The 17,163-nt window shown below is 38.6% G+C and overlaps 1 protein-coding gene across 6 annotated transcripts in view; it reads left to right on the top strand.

Annotated features, from left to right (window-relative positions):
* SYNE2 (spectrin repeat containing nuclear envelope protein 2) overlaps positions 1–17,163 on the top strand; it is a 400,819-nt gene that overhangs the window by 178,572 nt on the left and 205,084 nt on the right. For 5 of the 6 annotated variants that reach the window (XM_071213892.1, XM_058293293.2, XM_058293296.2 and 2 more), the window contains 9 exons: positions 4,812–4,970; positions 6,081–6,295; positions 6,440–6,530; positions 7,332–7,447; positions 7,655–7,781; positions 11,391–11,548; positions 13,110–13,257; positions 13,973–14,577; positions 15,560–15,739. In XM_071213892.1, coding sequence (XP_071069993.1) covers positions 4,812–4,970; positions 6,081–6,295; positions 6,440–6,530; positions 7,332–7,447; positions 7,655–7,781; positions 11,391–11,548; positions 13,110–13,257; positions 13,973–14,577; positions 15,560–15,739 — 1,799 coding nt within the window. The remainder of the gene's footprint in view (positions 1–4,811; positions 4,971–6,080; positions 6,296–6,439; positions 6,531–7,331; positions 7,448–7,654; positions 7,782–11,390; positions 11,549–13,109; positions 13,258–13,972; positions 14,578–15,559; positions 15,740–17,163) is intronic. The other variant, XM_058293295.2, reaches the window with a different exon arrangement.

Here is a 17,163-nt window from a genome sequence, read left to right as displayed (position 1 = left end):
AGCAGATTTGGCCCAAAGGATAGGGTGTCTGCCTACCACATGGGAGGTCCAAGGTTGAAACCCAGGGCCTCCTGACCCATGTGATGAGCTGGCCCACAGTGCTGATGTGCGCAAGGAGTGCTGTGCCATGCAGGGGTGTCCCTCGTGTAGGGGAGCCCCACGTGCAAGGAGTGTGCCCCGTAAGGAGAGCCGCCCAGCACGAAAAAAGCGCAGCCTGCCCAGGGGGTGGAAGGGAAATGGGTTTTTTCCCCTGAATCGCTTAGCTTCAGACCCCTGAGGTCAATTGGCCCTTAGAGACAGTTCACCAGATGGAGAGGTTGAAAGTAAAGCAATCTGGGTCTTCACAAATGGGCAACAGTCCAAATATCCATCCACAGGGAGAATTGTGGTGTGTCTGTACTTGGATTAGCATGCACCTGTTAAAAAAAACGAGGCAAGTAAAATGGGCAGACCCTGAAAGATGCCCTCAATAAAGTGGTGAATTAAACAACAACAGTGTATGGTATGCTTAATTTTTGAAATACTAACACTTATTATTATATTTACATGTATTATTAATTTTTGCATGGGAAAAGACCGGAAGATTATGTCCCATCTGTTAACAGCTGTTATTTCTGGCGAGGATAATACCTGTGACTTTCATTTTTACAAGCATTCATATAATGTTTGAATCCTTAAAAAATAAACATGCATTACCTTGGTAAAAAGAAAAAAATAAAGATTTGGAGGAAAAAAACGGATGGGGAGCATTCTTAGGGGTATGCAGCCATCCAGAACCAAGGCTGTTCAGAGATAGACGTACATATGGAGAGCTGATGCAGCAAGATGATGCAACGAAATGAGACGCAGATTCCGGGTGCTGCTGACACAAGCAGACACAGAAGAACACACAGTGAATGGACACAGAGAGCAGACAACTGGGGGGAAGGGGTGGGAAGGGGAGAGAAAAAATAAATAAATAAAATAAAGTACATCTTGGAAAAACTAAACAAGGTATTAAAAAAAAAAAAGTTATGGAAGCATTACTCCTAAAAAGTTTGTTCAGGCATTTTTACCTCATCCAGTTCCAACTACTAACTCAATTGTTCCTCCAGTGTTTAAAAAGATACACAGATGAACACAGATTAGTTAAATGACATAGTCAGGGTCTTATTAATGGAAAAAATACTTAATCATATTCATATTTCACAAAGCCAACTACCATATTCTTTCTCTCTCTCTCTCTGTGTACTGTAATATTTTTAAGTATTAACTCTGGGATTTATTTCCTGGGAAGTCTGTTTCTTAGTTTTGTAAATAGATAGTGGTAAGACAGATTTTCTTGAGCTTTATCCCTCCTATCAGGAAGGTTTGCTTAAGATGAATGCACTGTGCATGGTTTCCCTTTCTTATTGGGCCTCTGTGTTGTCCTGGGATTTTGCTTGCTCGTTATTTTGGGGTTCCCTTGTTTACAGAGGTTTGGTTATTCCCTTTGTTTCCCAGGGAACAAACCTCCCTTCCCCCGTACCTGAAGCCATCAGACCTTTTTCTCAGACTGTCATTCTCAATAGTTTTTTACACTCCTTTCATTATCTCACACTGCTTTTGCCTGGAGGGCAAATTCTGAGAACATGTTCACCCTGGGGAAGACTGTTCCAATTTGATCTTTCCCAGACAAAACAGGACCAGAGACCAATGAAGGTGCTCACACTGGCTCCAGTTTCCCCTGTGGAGGGGGTCAGGAAGGTGCCACAAACTTCTCTGACAGCTCCCCAAAGCTGAGCTTTCCTGTCCTGCTCAGCAAGTGCAGCCCTTCAGCTAACTTTTCGCCGCATACCTAAGGAAGCCCTGCATGTTTAAATCTCCTCTGCCCTTGTTAGGGACGGTTGAAACAATGTCTGCCACCACCTTTGTCTGGGGTGGGCTGAAAAAGTAGCTGCCCTCAGAGCTGGCGCCATCCAAATAGGCTAATCAAAAGCCATGATCAGGGATCAACAGTGCACACCCCTGTTTTTGGGGAAGAGGATTTTTATGTCCTTTCTGTCCCCAGCTGCTAGCCAGGGACTGGGTCCCGTGGGCCTGCTGTGAGAGTCGGGCTGGGCCCTAGTAAATTGCCTGCAGAGAGCAATTTACAGTTCTTTATTGTAATTTATCAGCCACTTCTTCCTACTCTTCCCAGGATGCTGTACAGTGGTATTCTTCTGGCCTCTAGATTTTCAGAACAGTTTGTTCAGACAATTCCTGCCTATTTAATAGTAGTTTTAGTGGAAAGACTGGTTTCTGGAGCTCTTTACACTGCCATCTTCCCCACTCCAGAATTTAATACATTTTTTAAAATAAATCAATTTTATGGATACATATTAATAAAGCATACAATTCATCCAAAGTGTACAATCAATGGTATTTGGTATAATCACATAGTTGTGCATTTATCACTTCAAAAACATTTTTTTTAATGAAATTTTTTATTTTAGAACAGTTTGAGATTAACAGAGAAATTAAGAAAAAGTAGGGAAAGTTCCCAGATATCCCTCCCATTTTCCTCTATTATTAACATCTTACATTAGTATGGAAGATTTATCACAATTGATAGACCAATATTGATACATTGTTATTAACTAAAGTAGACTTTATTCAGATTTTGACAGGTTTTTCCTAATGTCTTTTTCCTGTTCCAGGATTTTATCCAAGATACCACCTTACATTTAGTTGGTATGTCTCCTTAGGCTCCTGACAGAGACAGTTTCTCAGATTTGACTTGTTTTTTATGATCTTGACAGTTTTAAAGAATATTAGTCAAGTATTTTGTAGAATATCCCTTAATTGGGATTTTTCTGATGTTTTTCTCATGATCGGCCTGGGGTTCAAATATGTCTAGGAAGAAGACCACAGAGATAAAATTCTATTCTCATCACATCATATAAAGGATGCATTTTGTTATCACTCTTGAAGTTAACTTTGACCATCTGACTTGAGGTAGTTTGCCAGGCTTCTCCACTCTAAAGTTATTCTCTTTGCCCCCTCTTTCCCTACTGTAATCTATGGAAGAAAGTCATTATAGGTAGGCCACACATAACCAGTGGAGAGTTATGTTCTACCTCTGTAAAGGTGGGGTCTCTACATGAATTATTTGGAATTCTTCTGCATAGGAGATTTGTCACTTATTTATTTATTTATTTAATACTTTTTCAGTTTGTAGTCATGGCTGTTATTTCATACTTTGGATTATAATAAAGTACCATTTTATTTATTCATTGCTCAAATTGTTCCTGCTTTGGACAGTGTGGGCTCTTTCAGTTGGTTCCTGTATTCCTTTGACATATCTCCATCATTGTGTTTTTGATTTTTTGTTTTTGAGCTCAGTCTTACTTTCTGGTACCATAAGGTATTCCAGGCTCATCTTGTATATTTCCTACCCATTTCTCCCAGGTACCCTGATTTCTTTTGTTGGAGAATAGTATTAGAAATCAAAATATGGTTCTGGACAGTAGGTTTGCTCCTTTCTACTGGGGTTTCATTGCTTGTAGGCTTTCTCAGCAGAGAACAGGAGATATATGTGTGCATACTAACTGTGTATGTATGCCTATTTATAACTATTTCTGTATGTAAAATGAGTTCATATTGAAGTCTTCAACTCTAATCCCTCACCTCATGGATCATTCTAGCCTCTTCCCCTCACTTATTTGTAAACTCCCACTTAAACAGTGAGAAACTTAGCTCCTACCATCTGCCATCCATTTATTGAATTGTTTGATTCCAGTATGCTTGAATAATGGTTTTAGAATTATTAATTCATACCCCTGTGGAAAACAACTTTATCAACTAGAGTACAGTACTTACTTATAGCTCCTTTTGCCTTCAGTCTTGTGGACTCCACTCATTTCTAGAATTACTTAGGTTAGCACCTTATTCTTTCTCTCAGTGAGATTGTTTCATATATTTTTAATACTTTTAGGTTTTTTGGGTCATATTTTATATTCCATCCTGGGATATCTTGGTCTCCCAAATGACTTTTTAAAATTTGCATATACCCCAGATCCTCAAGATTTAGGAATGAACAAACATAAGGGGGAAATGCAACTCTCAAGTATCAGAGTAGACTTAGTATTATTCTAGTAATGGAAGAACTTGTATCATTGATATAAAGGCAGTGACCACCAGAGGGTCTGAGGGGAAGGAGAGGGAAGAACAGATATAATATGGGGCATTATTTGGACATTGGAATTGTTCTGCATGACACTGCAATGACAGATGCAAGCCATTATACATTTTGTCAAGAACTACAAAATTGTGTGGGAGAGGCGGGTGCTCATCTGCTCGAGCCACATTCCCCCCCCTCCCAGATATGTGTTTTGCAAATATTTTCTTCCATTCTGTGGCTTGTCTTTTCATTCCCTTAGCAACATCTTTCACAGCTAAAACATATCTTTAGCTGTTAAAAAGGAAAAAAAAATGTTTATGGGTCTGGAATGTTTTAAAACATCCTCCTCAAAGACACAAGGATGAACAGAATAGCATTTAATCTCTGTTGCGGGGATTCTTAACAAGGGGTCCACTTAAATTGAAATTCAAAACATTATTCTTGTGGGGACGTATTGGTGCAGATGTGATATATTTATGAAATAATGCACAGTATAACGTGGACTTAGTAAGAGGTCCATGGTTTTCACCTGACTGGCAGAGGGGTTTGTGGAACAAAAAAGATTAAGAACCCCTGCTCTATTGTGCCCTTTATTACTATAAGCATTTTTACTGTGTTTTTAATGAAAATTTTTTTCTGTATATTCTATTCCCCTGGTTAATATGTGTCTTTAAAAAAAATTTTTTTGCAGTTGCTTCAACATGAAATGTCTTTATATATTCAACAGTTAAAAATAGACATTGAAAAAGGAAAACTTAATGACAGTATTTCAAAACTCGAAAAGCAAATAAATAAAGAAAAGAAACTAATTCGCAGAGGAAGGACCAAGGGGCTTATCAAGGAACATGAGGTAAAATAATCGGTTCCCACTGGAATTTTGCCATCATTTGTGGGTTTATCTTAAATGGTTGTATATGTCCCTAGCCTAGGATTAAATCTGCTCTGAACATTTCTGAAGCCTTCTTATCCTCTGGGGATTAACTAGAGCCTATGCTTCTGACATTTTGAGAAGTGAGAAAAATTCAATATTGAGGTAATATTTTCTGATTTCCATTGCTATGTGTCAGTGATTCCTGTCCTTGATTACAACTGTCAACTATTGCTGATGTTCCCATAGTTGTTTTTGCCAGGGCCTCCTGTCCTCAGAACCATGACTTTTGTGAAAGATAGCAAATGAGAATATAATGAGCAAACCAGTTGGGGAAAATCTAATCATCTCTTTTGGTTCCCACCTGCTTTCATGTATTTGGTGGTACTGACCACTCTTTTCATTAAAAAGAAATGTCTTGCCTTTGTTTTACCAATATCAGACTTTCTTTTCCAGCTTCCCCTTATATTTTTTCAGCTTCTTTTTAATGTCCTTCATAAATTTCTCTTTTTTTATTCTGTTATATTAATGTTTTGCTTTGGGGACCTCTAGTTACCCTTTTGAACCACAGGTCTCACTCATGTCACTGTTACCCCAAGACAAATTCATACCCCTTAGAAGGCCATGGGGCTCCTCTGCAGTGTAGCCTCAGGACACTTCCTCAGCTTCCCTTCTGTGCAGTGCCCCAGCCACACCAGGCTCCTTGTCTTTTTAGAATATCAGGTGCTTTTCATCTACCTGGGAATGACCTTTCTCCCTTTTTACTTGGAGAACTCCATATTCATTCCCCCTGTATCTAGCTCAGATGGTTCCCTCTTGTGAAATAGACTTTCCCTGTCTCTTTCAGGTGGAGTGTGGCTCAATCATTACTCTTCTCACGTAATGTTCTAATTACTTGCACGCAGGTAACTGGACTCCGAGTCCCTTTCTCATCTTTGGATGGCCAGCGCCTATAAACGTACCAGGCACACCGAGCATGGCCTATAGAAGCACGTGTTGGCAAAGTCACATACATCTGTTAGTTTCTAATCCTTATAGAATAATCATGTAAACTCATTCAAAACATGTTTCCTGCTTTATTTCTTTCATTAGACTTGCTTTTCTGAAGAAGGCAGTCTGTACCAGCTCGATCACCACATGGACGTCCTGAGGGAGCTATGTGAAGAGCAGCTGACTTCACAGAAAAGTCAACAAGAAATGAGGAGAGTACTCAAAGATTATGAACAGAAGATAGAAAAGCTTAGGAAATCTGCTTCCGAGATTCATAGGACACTGCAACTCGTGGCGGGAGGCACATCCAAAAGCAAGTTAGTACTTTGTGAGAATGCTACTCATCAGGGGAAAAACTAGATGAAACCTTTTGAAAAACCAAGTTACATTCAGCTTTATTTATTTCTTTTAGGTTTCGTTTTTCTCCCTCTATTTTAATATGAGATTTGGTTCCTTCCTAGGGGGACCATGAACACGTCTGAGAATGGAGGAAGGGATGCCCACAGTGAGGTACCATTTGCAAAATCTGATGATCAGCCATCAGTGGAAAAGGTGTTATATGTGGATAATTTATTTTATAAGTAAACCCAATGAAAAAGCCCAATATATAATAATCTGATTGTTTTGATTAACTGAGAATTCCTACATATAATACAAGGTTGACTACTTTTCAGACAATCAAAATACAAATGAACCAAAACTATATATAATTTTATACAATCTTTCTTTGATTATGTAAAAAGTTCTTACAAAAATAGACCATTCTGGATGATTATGACTACATGTTATCTGAATACATTACTACTGAGGGTATAAGAAGTTGAGCTTAATCTGTATAGATGCCTTACCTTTATTAAGATGAACTAGTTCATTTATCATGTCTTTTTCTCATGGTAGTATATTTTAATTTTCTTCAAAATTGAGATTTCCAGATTCTTGAATTCTAGATATGTGGCATTTATTGTACATCATAGCCCACTCCCAATCAAAACTTGTGGGGAAGGAATGAGGTATATTTGTTTTCAGTTATTTGCTTCTGCCTATTAGGTTTGTGTCCACTTTTGACTATGGCTATGTGGTCAAAGGTAGAAACAGCTTTGAAGCGCTGGGAGTATTCCTTTACCTATACTATGCTTTCATACCAATTAGCAGATGAGACTCAGTCTAATAAATCTCCTCTGTGCTATGGGAAGGCCTTCCTCTCAGCTGAAAAACCTCGGTTAGATTGCATTATCTTCTGGTCTGGGGTATTATGAGCTGATGATATATCTTTGTAGCATAAAGTATTTATCCTTTTTCTCATAATGAAATATATTGAAGATATTGTTTTTACTGTTTTGCATATTTTCTCAGGCAAAGGAACTAATTAAAGATTTTACCTTGGAATCAGAGTTAAAGCCTCAGCATGAAGAAAGCATGGAGAAGTATGAAATGGATCACAATGCATCTATAAATAGTTTACTAGAGAGGTAAACCATTTCAAACTACTTTCAACAATGCAAACATATTATACTTTAATAAGTTTTTATTATTCTTTCGTTTTAATTTTTACTTGTGGCCCAATAACTTAAATAGAATTTCCATGGGATTTCCTTGGGCATAATTTAGAGTAATTTTTTAAAATAATTTTTATCTTATTTTTAAAATTATTAACTTTGCCTTAATTTTTTTTTGAGGTATGATACACACAGAGAGATTCTTGAACAACACTTGCAAAATAACACATTCAGGATTACTGCTGATTTCTCTAGTGAAAAGGGAAGGAGCAGTGATGGTCTGCAGGATAAACTGACTGATCTACAGGTAATTACTGAAAAAATAGGATTTCTCTACTTATCTCTTTTATTAGAGAATAATAGCACCATGAATACAGACTTGACTATTTTTGTTAAGATCACATATGCTACATGTTTCTAAAGAGCTCTCTCTTTTGGACTACATTTTTAATGTGACCATATTACAGAAATTTGTTTGTATTCAATTACAAAACTTGAGGTCCTAATTTATTGCTCATTCTCCAGTCTGGTCCTGCAGATGTTATGAATTACAGAGTTCTCAATTGTGCTTTCGGTGAATATGAGGGCTTCAGATGATTTGGTCATAACCAATGTATTTGAAGGAAATTTCAACCAACGCTGCTTCTGTGGCACTACAAAATTAGCAATACATGAAAAGCTCATGACTTTGAATATTTGTTTCCCATCCTTCATCGTCATGTTGTCCAAATTGCTGTACACCACCAGTTGTTGGTTACCAGATGTTGGGCAATGTGAAAGGGGCGGGAGTGGAGGGGGTTTTCCCTCTAAGTGGTAGCTGATCTTGCTGGATAGCCTGTACAGGAAATAGTGACGTTGACTCAAGAGCTGCAGAAAAATCAGTCTGTCCACTGGTAGGCACATAAACTATAAGCACTAAAAGTAAATGTCTTCCCTAGTTCGAAGATTATCTCTGTGCATTTGCAGTGCAACATTCTTTTTGCAAGCTTGGGAGTATGTTAGAGTGAACCTTCACTGTATTAGTCATGAAAAATAGGTAACTGCTACACTCCACCCTCTGAATTCCAAAAAGACATTACAATATTTTAAAAAACCAACACCTTAAGTCAGTTACAATGCAAGTACTAAATCATATCACAATCAATTTAAAGAAATACAATTTGTCTTGGGGCAAAGCCCCATCTGGTATAGACCTTTGAAACTTACAAAACAATTCATCTGCTTCCAATACACAAATGGACAGACAAAGGATAAACATTGTCATTACGATAAGCAGAAATTGGGAGAGAAACATGTGTTACAGTTTCTCTACAGTTCAGTAGACCTGCAGGGAATCTTTTGTTTGATTTCAAAGCCTGAGAGTCATTCTTAAGAAGATGGTTTTTTTCTCCTTGGGACTTTATGGGAACCCACCCTTTCCACAGGCTTACCCAATGGCTATTTTTCTTGGTTCCACCCTCATCAAGCATCTGGGTCTTAACCAAACTCCAGACCTTTCCCTCCAAGAGTGCTGGGGTGATTGCCACACCTTACCTAATCTTTGGGTTAGAGTCTTAACCCCTCTTATACGGTGACGTGAAGACAACATTCCCCTAAACTTTGGCATACAGGCTCAACCCTCTCAGAGCAATGAGTTGACCACCTAGCCTTCCCTAACCTTTGGGGGACAGGTCCACCCCTCTCAGACCTGTGGGGTGCTGAACTTAACCACCCTAATCCTTGGGGAATGTGCTCCACCCTCTCTGTACCCTGGGGCAACAAAACTCTCCTATTACATCTGACAGGAACATCCACTCTCTTCTAGTGCTGGGACAAACTCACCCTCTCTGTACACATGGGTGGGGTTCCTCTCTTGGCCCAAGGTGAAGTCTGAATTCCAGATTTCCGCTTCCGTGGTTTTCCTCTTAAAGCTGTTTCTCCTTCAGTATCTCCTTTCCATTTCCCTTTTAGTCCAAGCTGGCAGTAGTTTTGTTCATACAGCTCTCTCAAAAAGCCTGTTGCTTTAGCATGCAAGAAGCAGGGGTGCAAGCCATCAGAGAGTAAGACTTTCCACAAGTCTTCCCGAGATAAATGTATCTTCAATCCAGATTTACAAGTTCCTAGTTTAGTTAAGTCCTCCAATGAGGCACTTTCATCTGGTAGCTTGATTTCCAGAGGTTTGGAATTTCCAGAATCAGTTTGTTTTCTTTGTGCCCAACAGTTCAGTCCTCAGCTTATCTCTCTCATCTAGCATTTTGCTGTAAGCTGCAAGCAGAAGCCAAGCCGCATTCTCTGGGTTTACTTTGGAAATTTCTTCAGCTAAATGTGTAGGCTTGCCAGTTTCAAATTCTGCCTTCCATAAAACACCAGGAGTAAATCTTGCTAAGTTCTCTGCAATTTTAAAACGTGGATCGCCTTTCATGCGGTTTCCAATAATAGTTTCATCATTTACTCCTAAGGTATCATAAAAAGTCTCTTTAGCATCCGCATTGTTATGAACAGTCTCTTCAAAACAATCTAGGCCTTTTCCCTCAAACATCTCACAATTCCTCCAAAAAATACCCCTTACCCATTTATAAAACCGTTCTAGCATTTCGACATTTGCAAAAGCACTTCCCCACTCCTCAATACCAAATTCTGTATTAGTCAGCCAAAGGGGTGCTGATGCAAAATACCAGAAATTGGTTGGTTTTTGTAAAGAGTATTTATTTGGGGTAGGAGCTTACAGATACCAGGCCATAATGTGTAAGTTATTTCCCTCACCAAAGTCTATTTTCACGTGTTGGAGCAAGATGGCTGCTGCTGTCTCAGGCTTCCTGGGTTCCTCTCTTCCCAGGGCTTGCTTCTTTCCAGGCTTAGGGTTCCTCTCTTCCTGGGGCTCCAGCTTAAGGCTTCAGCATCAAACTCCAACATCAAAAACCCTTAACTCTGTCCTTTGCCATGCCCTACTGGCACAAGTGGTTTACGTAATTACTATATTAATTACTTAATCAAGTAAACCTATGCATCTGATATAATCTGATATGCCCAGAGGAAAAGATCAGTTTACGAACATAATTCAATATTTCTTTTTGGAATTCTTCAGTAATATCAAACTGCTTCACTCACCTAAAACCCATCCCTTGGAGAATAGGACCAGGGGTGGTTCCCACAGTGCCCTCCCATATTTTCTAGTTTCCTTCCTTTCTTTATGCCAGTTCCTGAATTACACTCTACCATCTGGCTCCTCTCTGTTTTCCATCTGACTGAGGAAATTTATGTGTTAAAATCTCTGTTGTTCAAGTGATGGATTTATCATGTCTTCATCATAATTAAGAAACTGTCTTGAGACCTTGCCCCAGTGACTGAATAATGAGTTGTTTAGAAAAAAGCAATATTAATACTTCGGGAGAATGAAGAATAACTTCTACTGATGAGCACTCAGTAGGTTCTATAGCAGTGCCTTTAAAAAAAGAACTGAGATAAGAATCTGGAATGGTATGTAGTTAAAGATATTTAATTAGAAATTATAAATTAATTTCATTCACTTCTCATTTGTATAAAAGGAGTTTTGGTTCACTCCATTTTCCATTGGGTGTGCGGAGTAACACAGGCTTACTCTCTAGAACAAATAGAATGTCTCTTCTTACACTTCTGTGTATCTTTCTGAATTGTATTCTCTATATCAGATTTAGGGGAAGGGTGTTTGAATACCTTTGAAAGCCATATTGTTAACTGCCTTGGTTTCCTTGAATGTGTCCTTTGGGAGCACAGTTAACATCATTGTTCCCTGAAGGATAGCTCATTTATGGATGGTTGGGAAATATTTTTAATGCATTTTCATGTGAAACTTTGTGTTTGCTCCCAGTGTTGGTGAATGTTTCATTTTGTAAGCACAGAATAATAATTGTGTCTATTAACGCATTAGTGGATGAATTAACTTTTGCATTTCCTCCAGGTCTTAAAAAAGGAAACTGATGCTTGCTGGAAAGAGTTTGAAATCATTTCGCTGAAGTTAGAAAATCTTGTGACTGATGTAAAGAAACCTGTTATAGCTCAGGCAAGAGACAGATTAAAAGGAAAAGAAAGAGAGCTTCAGATGACTCTTCATTCCAGGTATAATTCTGAGATTCTATTAACCATGAAGTTACTAAATTTATTAAATTTTGAAAACGCCATTTTAACCTATGTGAGTACTATGTAAATTTTGTTATTTTATTTAATCTTCACAACAACCCTAAGAGAGGCTACCATTATACTTGTCATTTTACAGATGAGGGAACTGATGTTCAAAAAGGTTAAATAACGTAACCAAGCCACAACACTAGCCTGAGACTTAAGTAGAATTTAAGGTGTTTTGAGTCTGCAACCCATATACTTCCTATTATCTCCCCTTGCGCATTAATTTGACCATGTCACATAATCTCTCTGGGGCTTGTTTGCCTTATTTCTAAAATGACAGTGTGTTATTATTATCCCTAATATATAGGCTATGTATCCCACTACACATCCCCATTTTACATTGGAGGAAACTGAGGCTCAGGGTCCATAAATTATTAACCCAGGGCTACACATTTTATTTTACAATCAGTAGAGCTTATTCTTTGAAACCACGTATATTTCTACTAATAAAATAATGAAGTTTTTTAATCCATCAAGTCAAAATTAAATTACATCCAGAATTTTGTATTTCACAAAAGAGGGAAAGGCTTAATGTGTTTTAGAACAATTTTCCATTCAGTGTGGTATCTATGAAGCTATTGAGAATACTTGGAGGGTATATTAGGCAGCTAAAGGGATGCTGATGCAAAATACCAGAAATATGTTGGCTTTTATAAAGGGTATTTATTTGGGGTAGAAGCTTACAGTTACCAGGCTATAAAGCATAAGTTACTTCCCTCACCAAAGTCTGTTGCCATGTGTTGGAGCAAGATGGCTGCCGACATCTGTCAAGAGTTCAGGCTTCTTTGGGTTCTTTTCTTCCTGGGTCTCCTTTCTCTTTGGGCTCAGCTGCTCTGCTTTCTCCACAAGGCCAGCTGTAGCCTATCAGGCAAATGGCTCATCTTCCTTCCTGAGGCCTCTGCCTGTGTTAATGGAAAGTTCTCTTCTTCCTCATGTATCTGCTTCTCTGTGTGTTTACTTCCTGGACTCCAGGATCAAAACTCCAACCTTCCCTCTCTGCGGTGCATTCCTCTGTGAGTCCCTGCCCCCTTGGTGGGCAGGGACTCAATGTCCTACTGATGTGGCCCAATCAAGCCTTAATCATCATTTAATCAAGTGTAAGTAAACCTCTGAATCCAATCCAATCTAATACGCAAACAAGCTAGTTTACAAACATAATCCAGTATTTACTTTTCGAATTCATAAATAATACCAAACTACTACAGACGGGAGCAGATGTAGCTCAGTGGTTGAGCACCTGATTCCCATGTATGAGGTCTTGGGGCCAGTCACTGGTCCCCCCTAAAAACAACACAAAACAAAACAAAAACTTGGATAGAGCAAACAACCCATTTTTTTTTTGGCACTTTGGGTCACTAAGTTTGGGTTTTAATGTGGTGATCTGTACATATCATTTTATGTATTGGATAATTACATTCTGTTCTTTATTAAGTATGTTTCATAGGATACTGATCTTCTATGGTTTTCCCTCATGTCTGGTTTATTTTTTACCTAGAATGGAGTCTTTAGAGACTGCACTGCAGATTGTGTTACCTGTGGAGAAGGAATCACTTCTTCTCTTTGACTTGGACCTACTTTTCCATGAAATGGCCATCCAGGAATTTCATCTGACTGATGCTGATGGCATTCATCAGAACTTGATGGTAAACATAAGTTTTTCAGTATATTTATGGAATGATCAATTACTCAGAGATTTATAGACATTAATGGGTCAGTTTATATATCAATAATGTATATACCAAATATAAGGCCATTACAGAAAAATCTTTGGTAATTTAGATTTGTTATTTATTTTCCACCCTTTAATTCCTTGTAAATATGGAGGTAGGTCCCCTGGAGTAAATAGTGGGTTATTTCTTTGAATTCAAAATGAAGCTTGCTTATTGAATACCTTCTCCAATGACTGGATTCCTAAATATCTTACTAGACTCATATGCTTAAAATGGCAAAAATATTCTGCAGTTTACTTATTCCAAATCCCATCTTAAATAAAAAATATTTAAGTTTTATTTTTCAGGTTGTAAAAACAGATCTCTTAACAGTTTACTATCTAGTTATTTGCATGGGAACAGTAGATTCAGATACTTTTTTCCTTTTGCGATTGCAACATCAGAAAGAGTATCAGATAATGAAACAGCTGGGCCATCTTCTCATTTGAGGCTTAGATAATGAAACAGCTGGACCATCCAATCATTCGATCACTCGTAATTAAAATGTTTTCTTCTATAGAAGCTGTCAGCCTTGATTACACTTGGGCATTTCTCCAATTTAAACTTAGTCATATGATTTGAGTTTAGTTTCTGATGTACAGTTTTTCTTCTGCCTTAGTATTTTCAGCTTTTCTTACCTTTATTTTAGAATATCCAAGATTCCATAGCAAAACAGATTGAAATATGTAACAATTTGGGACAGTCAGGCAATATTGCATTCAAGGAATTATACCCATTTGATCTACATGCAATTCAGAATATTATACTTAAATGCAAAGCACAACTTGAAGAAATGAACTACAAGGTGCAGAGGAGTGACGATGCCCTCAAAGTTCTGGAAGATTTTTTGGCTTCCTTAAGAACACTCTCTACTGAGCTCGTTACAGATCCCTCAGCCTCAGATACTCTGGTGGCACCAGAAAATAATTTGACAGTCGAAGACAAAGAGGGAGAAATTCAACTCATAAAGGACAAGGCCAGACATTTGGATAAACATTTGAAGATGCTTGATATAAGCTTAAAAGATCCTGAACGAGGTGAAAGTACCTCCTGTGAAAAACTTGTTGATGTTTTGTCAGTTAAGTTATTTGGGGCATACAACTGTGGTATGCATGGGAAACTCAGTGAGGAAGACAAACTACAAGAGATTTGTATTTTAAAAAATAATGAACTCCTTAAAAATATTCAAGATGTGCAGAATCACGTCAGTAAAATTGGTCTTAAGGATCCAACCATTCCAGCTGTAATGCAAAGGTAAGTATTGTTTCAATCCATTTCATTCAAGATTCTTTTCTGTATATCTATTAAATAAAGAAAATACTTTCTATTTCTTTTTATTTCTACCCCATCCCACTTTATTCAGTGCTCAGCATTCTTTTCTTTAGAAAGACTTTTCAAGCAAACTTCCTTGATATTGTACCCTTACAAATGTTAAATAATTTTTCTCTTTAAAATTTGCATTCTCACAGAGAGTTTTGAAGTAAGATATGTATAAAATACATGAATTACTTCAACATCCCTTGAGCTGCAGTGTTTATTATGGAGTTCTCTAGATGGGGGAAGACCTGGCAGATTCTATGCATTTGATAAAGAAAGAATGGTAAAAAATGCACATGCCACAACTTCTGTCTCAATTTCTTCCTTAATTATTTTGTCTCCTTCTTTTCTTCCATCAGGACTAGGGTGAAAAGTGAATGGGGACTCAAAGAAGTAAGATTAGTCTTGATTTTAGAGACTGAACAGAACTGGGTAAATTGAAGTTAGTAGGCTTTGATATGAGTGTTGATATTTAAATCTGGCATTTCAGTGTATGGCCTCCAGGTTCCGAAAATAAAAATGTTAGCAAGAGTCACTTTTGTGGAATTATCCTCCTTTTCTAAATCATAGAGTCACCCACTTTCCATCTTTTCTTCTGCCAATCTCTGCTCCTTCCATCTCAATGGCCTTTTGAAGCTCTTTAATTCTCTAAGTCCCTCAACTTATTCTCATATTTATATACATACCTTTTACAAGTATGTTCGTCACATAAAAACATTACTGCTTAATATTTTGAATATTTATTATATTTAAAACACCCAATTCATATTGTAAAAATGCAAAGAGCCTCCTGAACTGTGTAATTTTGTTATAACCTCATGAAGATAATTAAAGTTAGCAAGCTCCCCCAAATTATCCATATCTGTGTTTAATCAACTGGTTAAAATTGGCTTTCAAACTTTTCTCTTTCATAATCAAGGAAAAAATCATTAATCACACTGAATATGGATCTAGATGAATATGAAGATGAGAAGAAACACTTACAAGAAATGGCTAATTCTCTGCCACAATTCAAAGGTGGCAGGGAAAACACTCTGAATCAACAGTGCCAAAATACAGTACTCTTATGGGAAAATACAAAAGCTTCTGTCACTGAATGGTAAGGAAAAAAATCCCTCCTGAATCTGAATTATTGTCTGTAGCACAATTAACTTTTTGAAATTTCTATGTTGAAAAAAAATAATCCCTCCTATGGGTGGGACAAGCACAAGAATTTCGCACTAGAAGCTCAGTGGACCAAGGTCTGGGTCAAAACCTGGAGTCCTAGATTTTATCCAGAAGGCACGTAAGAGTTTATCTACCAGGGATAACAAATCTCATTTTTAAAAACGGTCGTTACCATCATACTACCTGGATTCGTTTCCCACTGCTGCTATAACAAATTACCATAGACTCGGTGGCTTAAAAACCACTCCTATTTATTATCTGGTGGTTTAGGAGGTCAGAAGTCCTAACATCGAGCAGGGCTGCCTCCCTCCTGGAGGTTCTGGGGGAGAATCTGTTTCCTTGCCGTTTCCAGTTTCTGGCGGCTGCCTGCATTCCTTCGTTCTTGTCTCCTTCCATCTTTAAAGCCAGCATTAGCATCTTCAGAGCTCTCTCTCTCTCTCTGACTTGTTTGCCTCTGCTTCTGTCCTCACATCTCCTTCTCTGACTTTGACTTTCCTACATCCCACGCAGATATTCCAGGATAAACTCTTTATTTCTAACACTTGTAATTTGACCACATCTGCAAAGTCCCCTTTGCCACGGAAAGGACCATACAGTACAGGGATTAGGACGGCCTATTTTGGGGGCCATTATTCTGTCTAGCTCACCGTCCCACGTGCATGGCAGATGTTGCCTCTGAATTACCACAGTGGTTCCTGCGGAGCCTTGGCAAGGCCACGGAAATGTTCCTACCTGCGTGAAAGCCACTACCCATCAGTCCTGTTGGCAATTCTGGGGAATGTTCTCCATCCATGCCCTTGGCGCCTTTACTCTCTGCACAGGGGTGGGTTGTGGAGGAGAGGGCTGCTGCCTATAGACTGTGGCATGCAGGCCAAGGTTTCTGCTTGGATTAGGAAGTGAGAGGCACTAGGAAGAAATCAGAGGGTGGAGGACAGAGATTCAGGGCTGGAGGGCTCTTTCCCATTCCTCCCCGTGTGAGCACATGGTTCAGGCAGCTCTGACAGCACCCTCCTCCGTGGCTCAGGGTGCTTTCCTCCCCTTTCCCTGAGGCCAAGGGGTAACATTCCTACTGTGGCCAGTCCCTGGGTGCCTCTGTGTCCCTGGCGGTTTCTCTTAACTCTGCCTACACCTTTATCAGTGCTCCTTTCACTGCATTCTCTTCAAAACTCCCTCTGAGTACACCTCCCGAACTCTGAGAGAAAGAATGTTTGTTGTATTTCATCTAGACTGCTGTCTAATTTCACAGAGAAGAATTGAGTTCAGAGAGGTAAAGAGACTTATCCAAGATCATGCAACTATGTAGTGCTTAGCCATGTCAAGAAACCAGGTGTCCTAACTGCCACAGTTCTTTTACTT

The sequence above is a fragment of the Dasypus novemcinctus genome, chromosome 3, assembly GCF_030445035.2.
Source record: "Dasypus novemcinctus isolate mDasNov1 chromosome 3, mDasNov1.1.hap2, whole genome shotgun sequence".
In the NCBI taxonomy this organism is placed as follows: domain Eukaryota; kingdom Metazoa; phylum Chordata; class Mammalia; order Cingulata; family Dasypodidae; genus Dasypus; species Dasypus novemcinctus.
The sequence above is the reverse complement of the archived record's forward strand: the minus strand, read 5'-3'. Positions and strand labels throughout refer to the sequence as shown.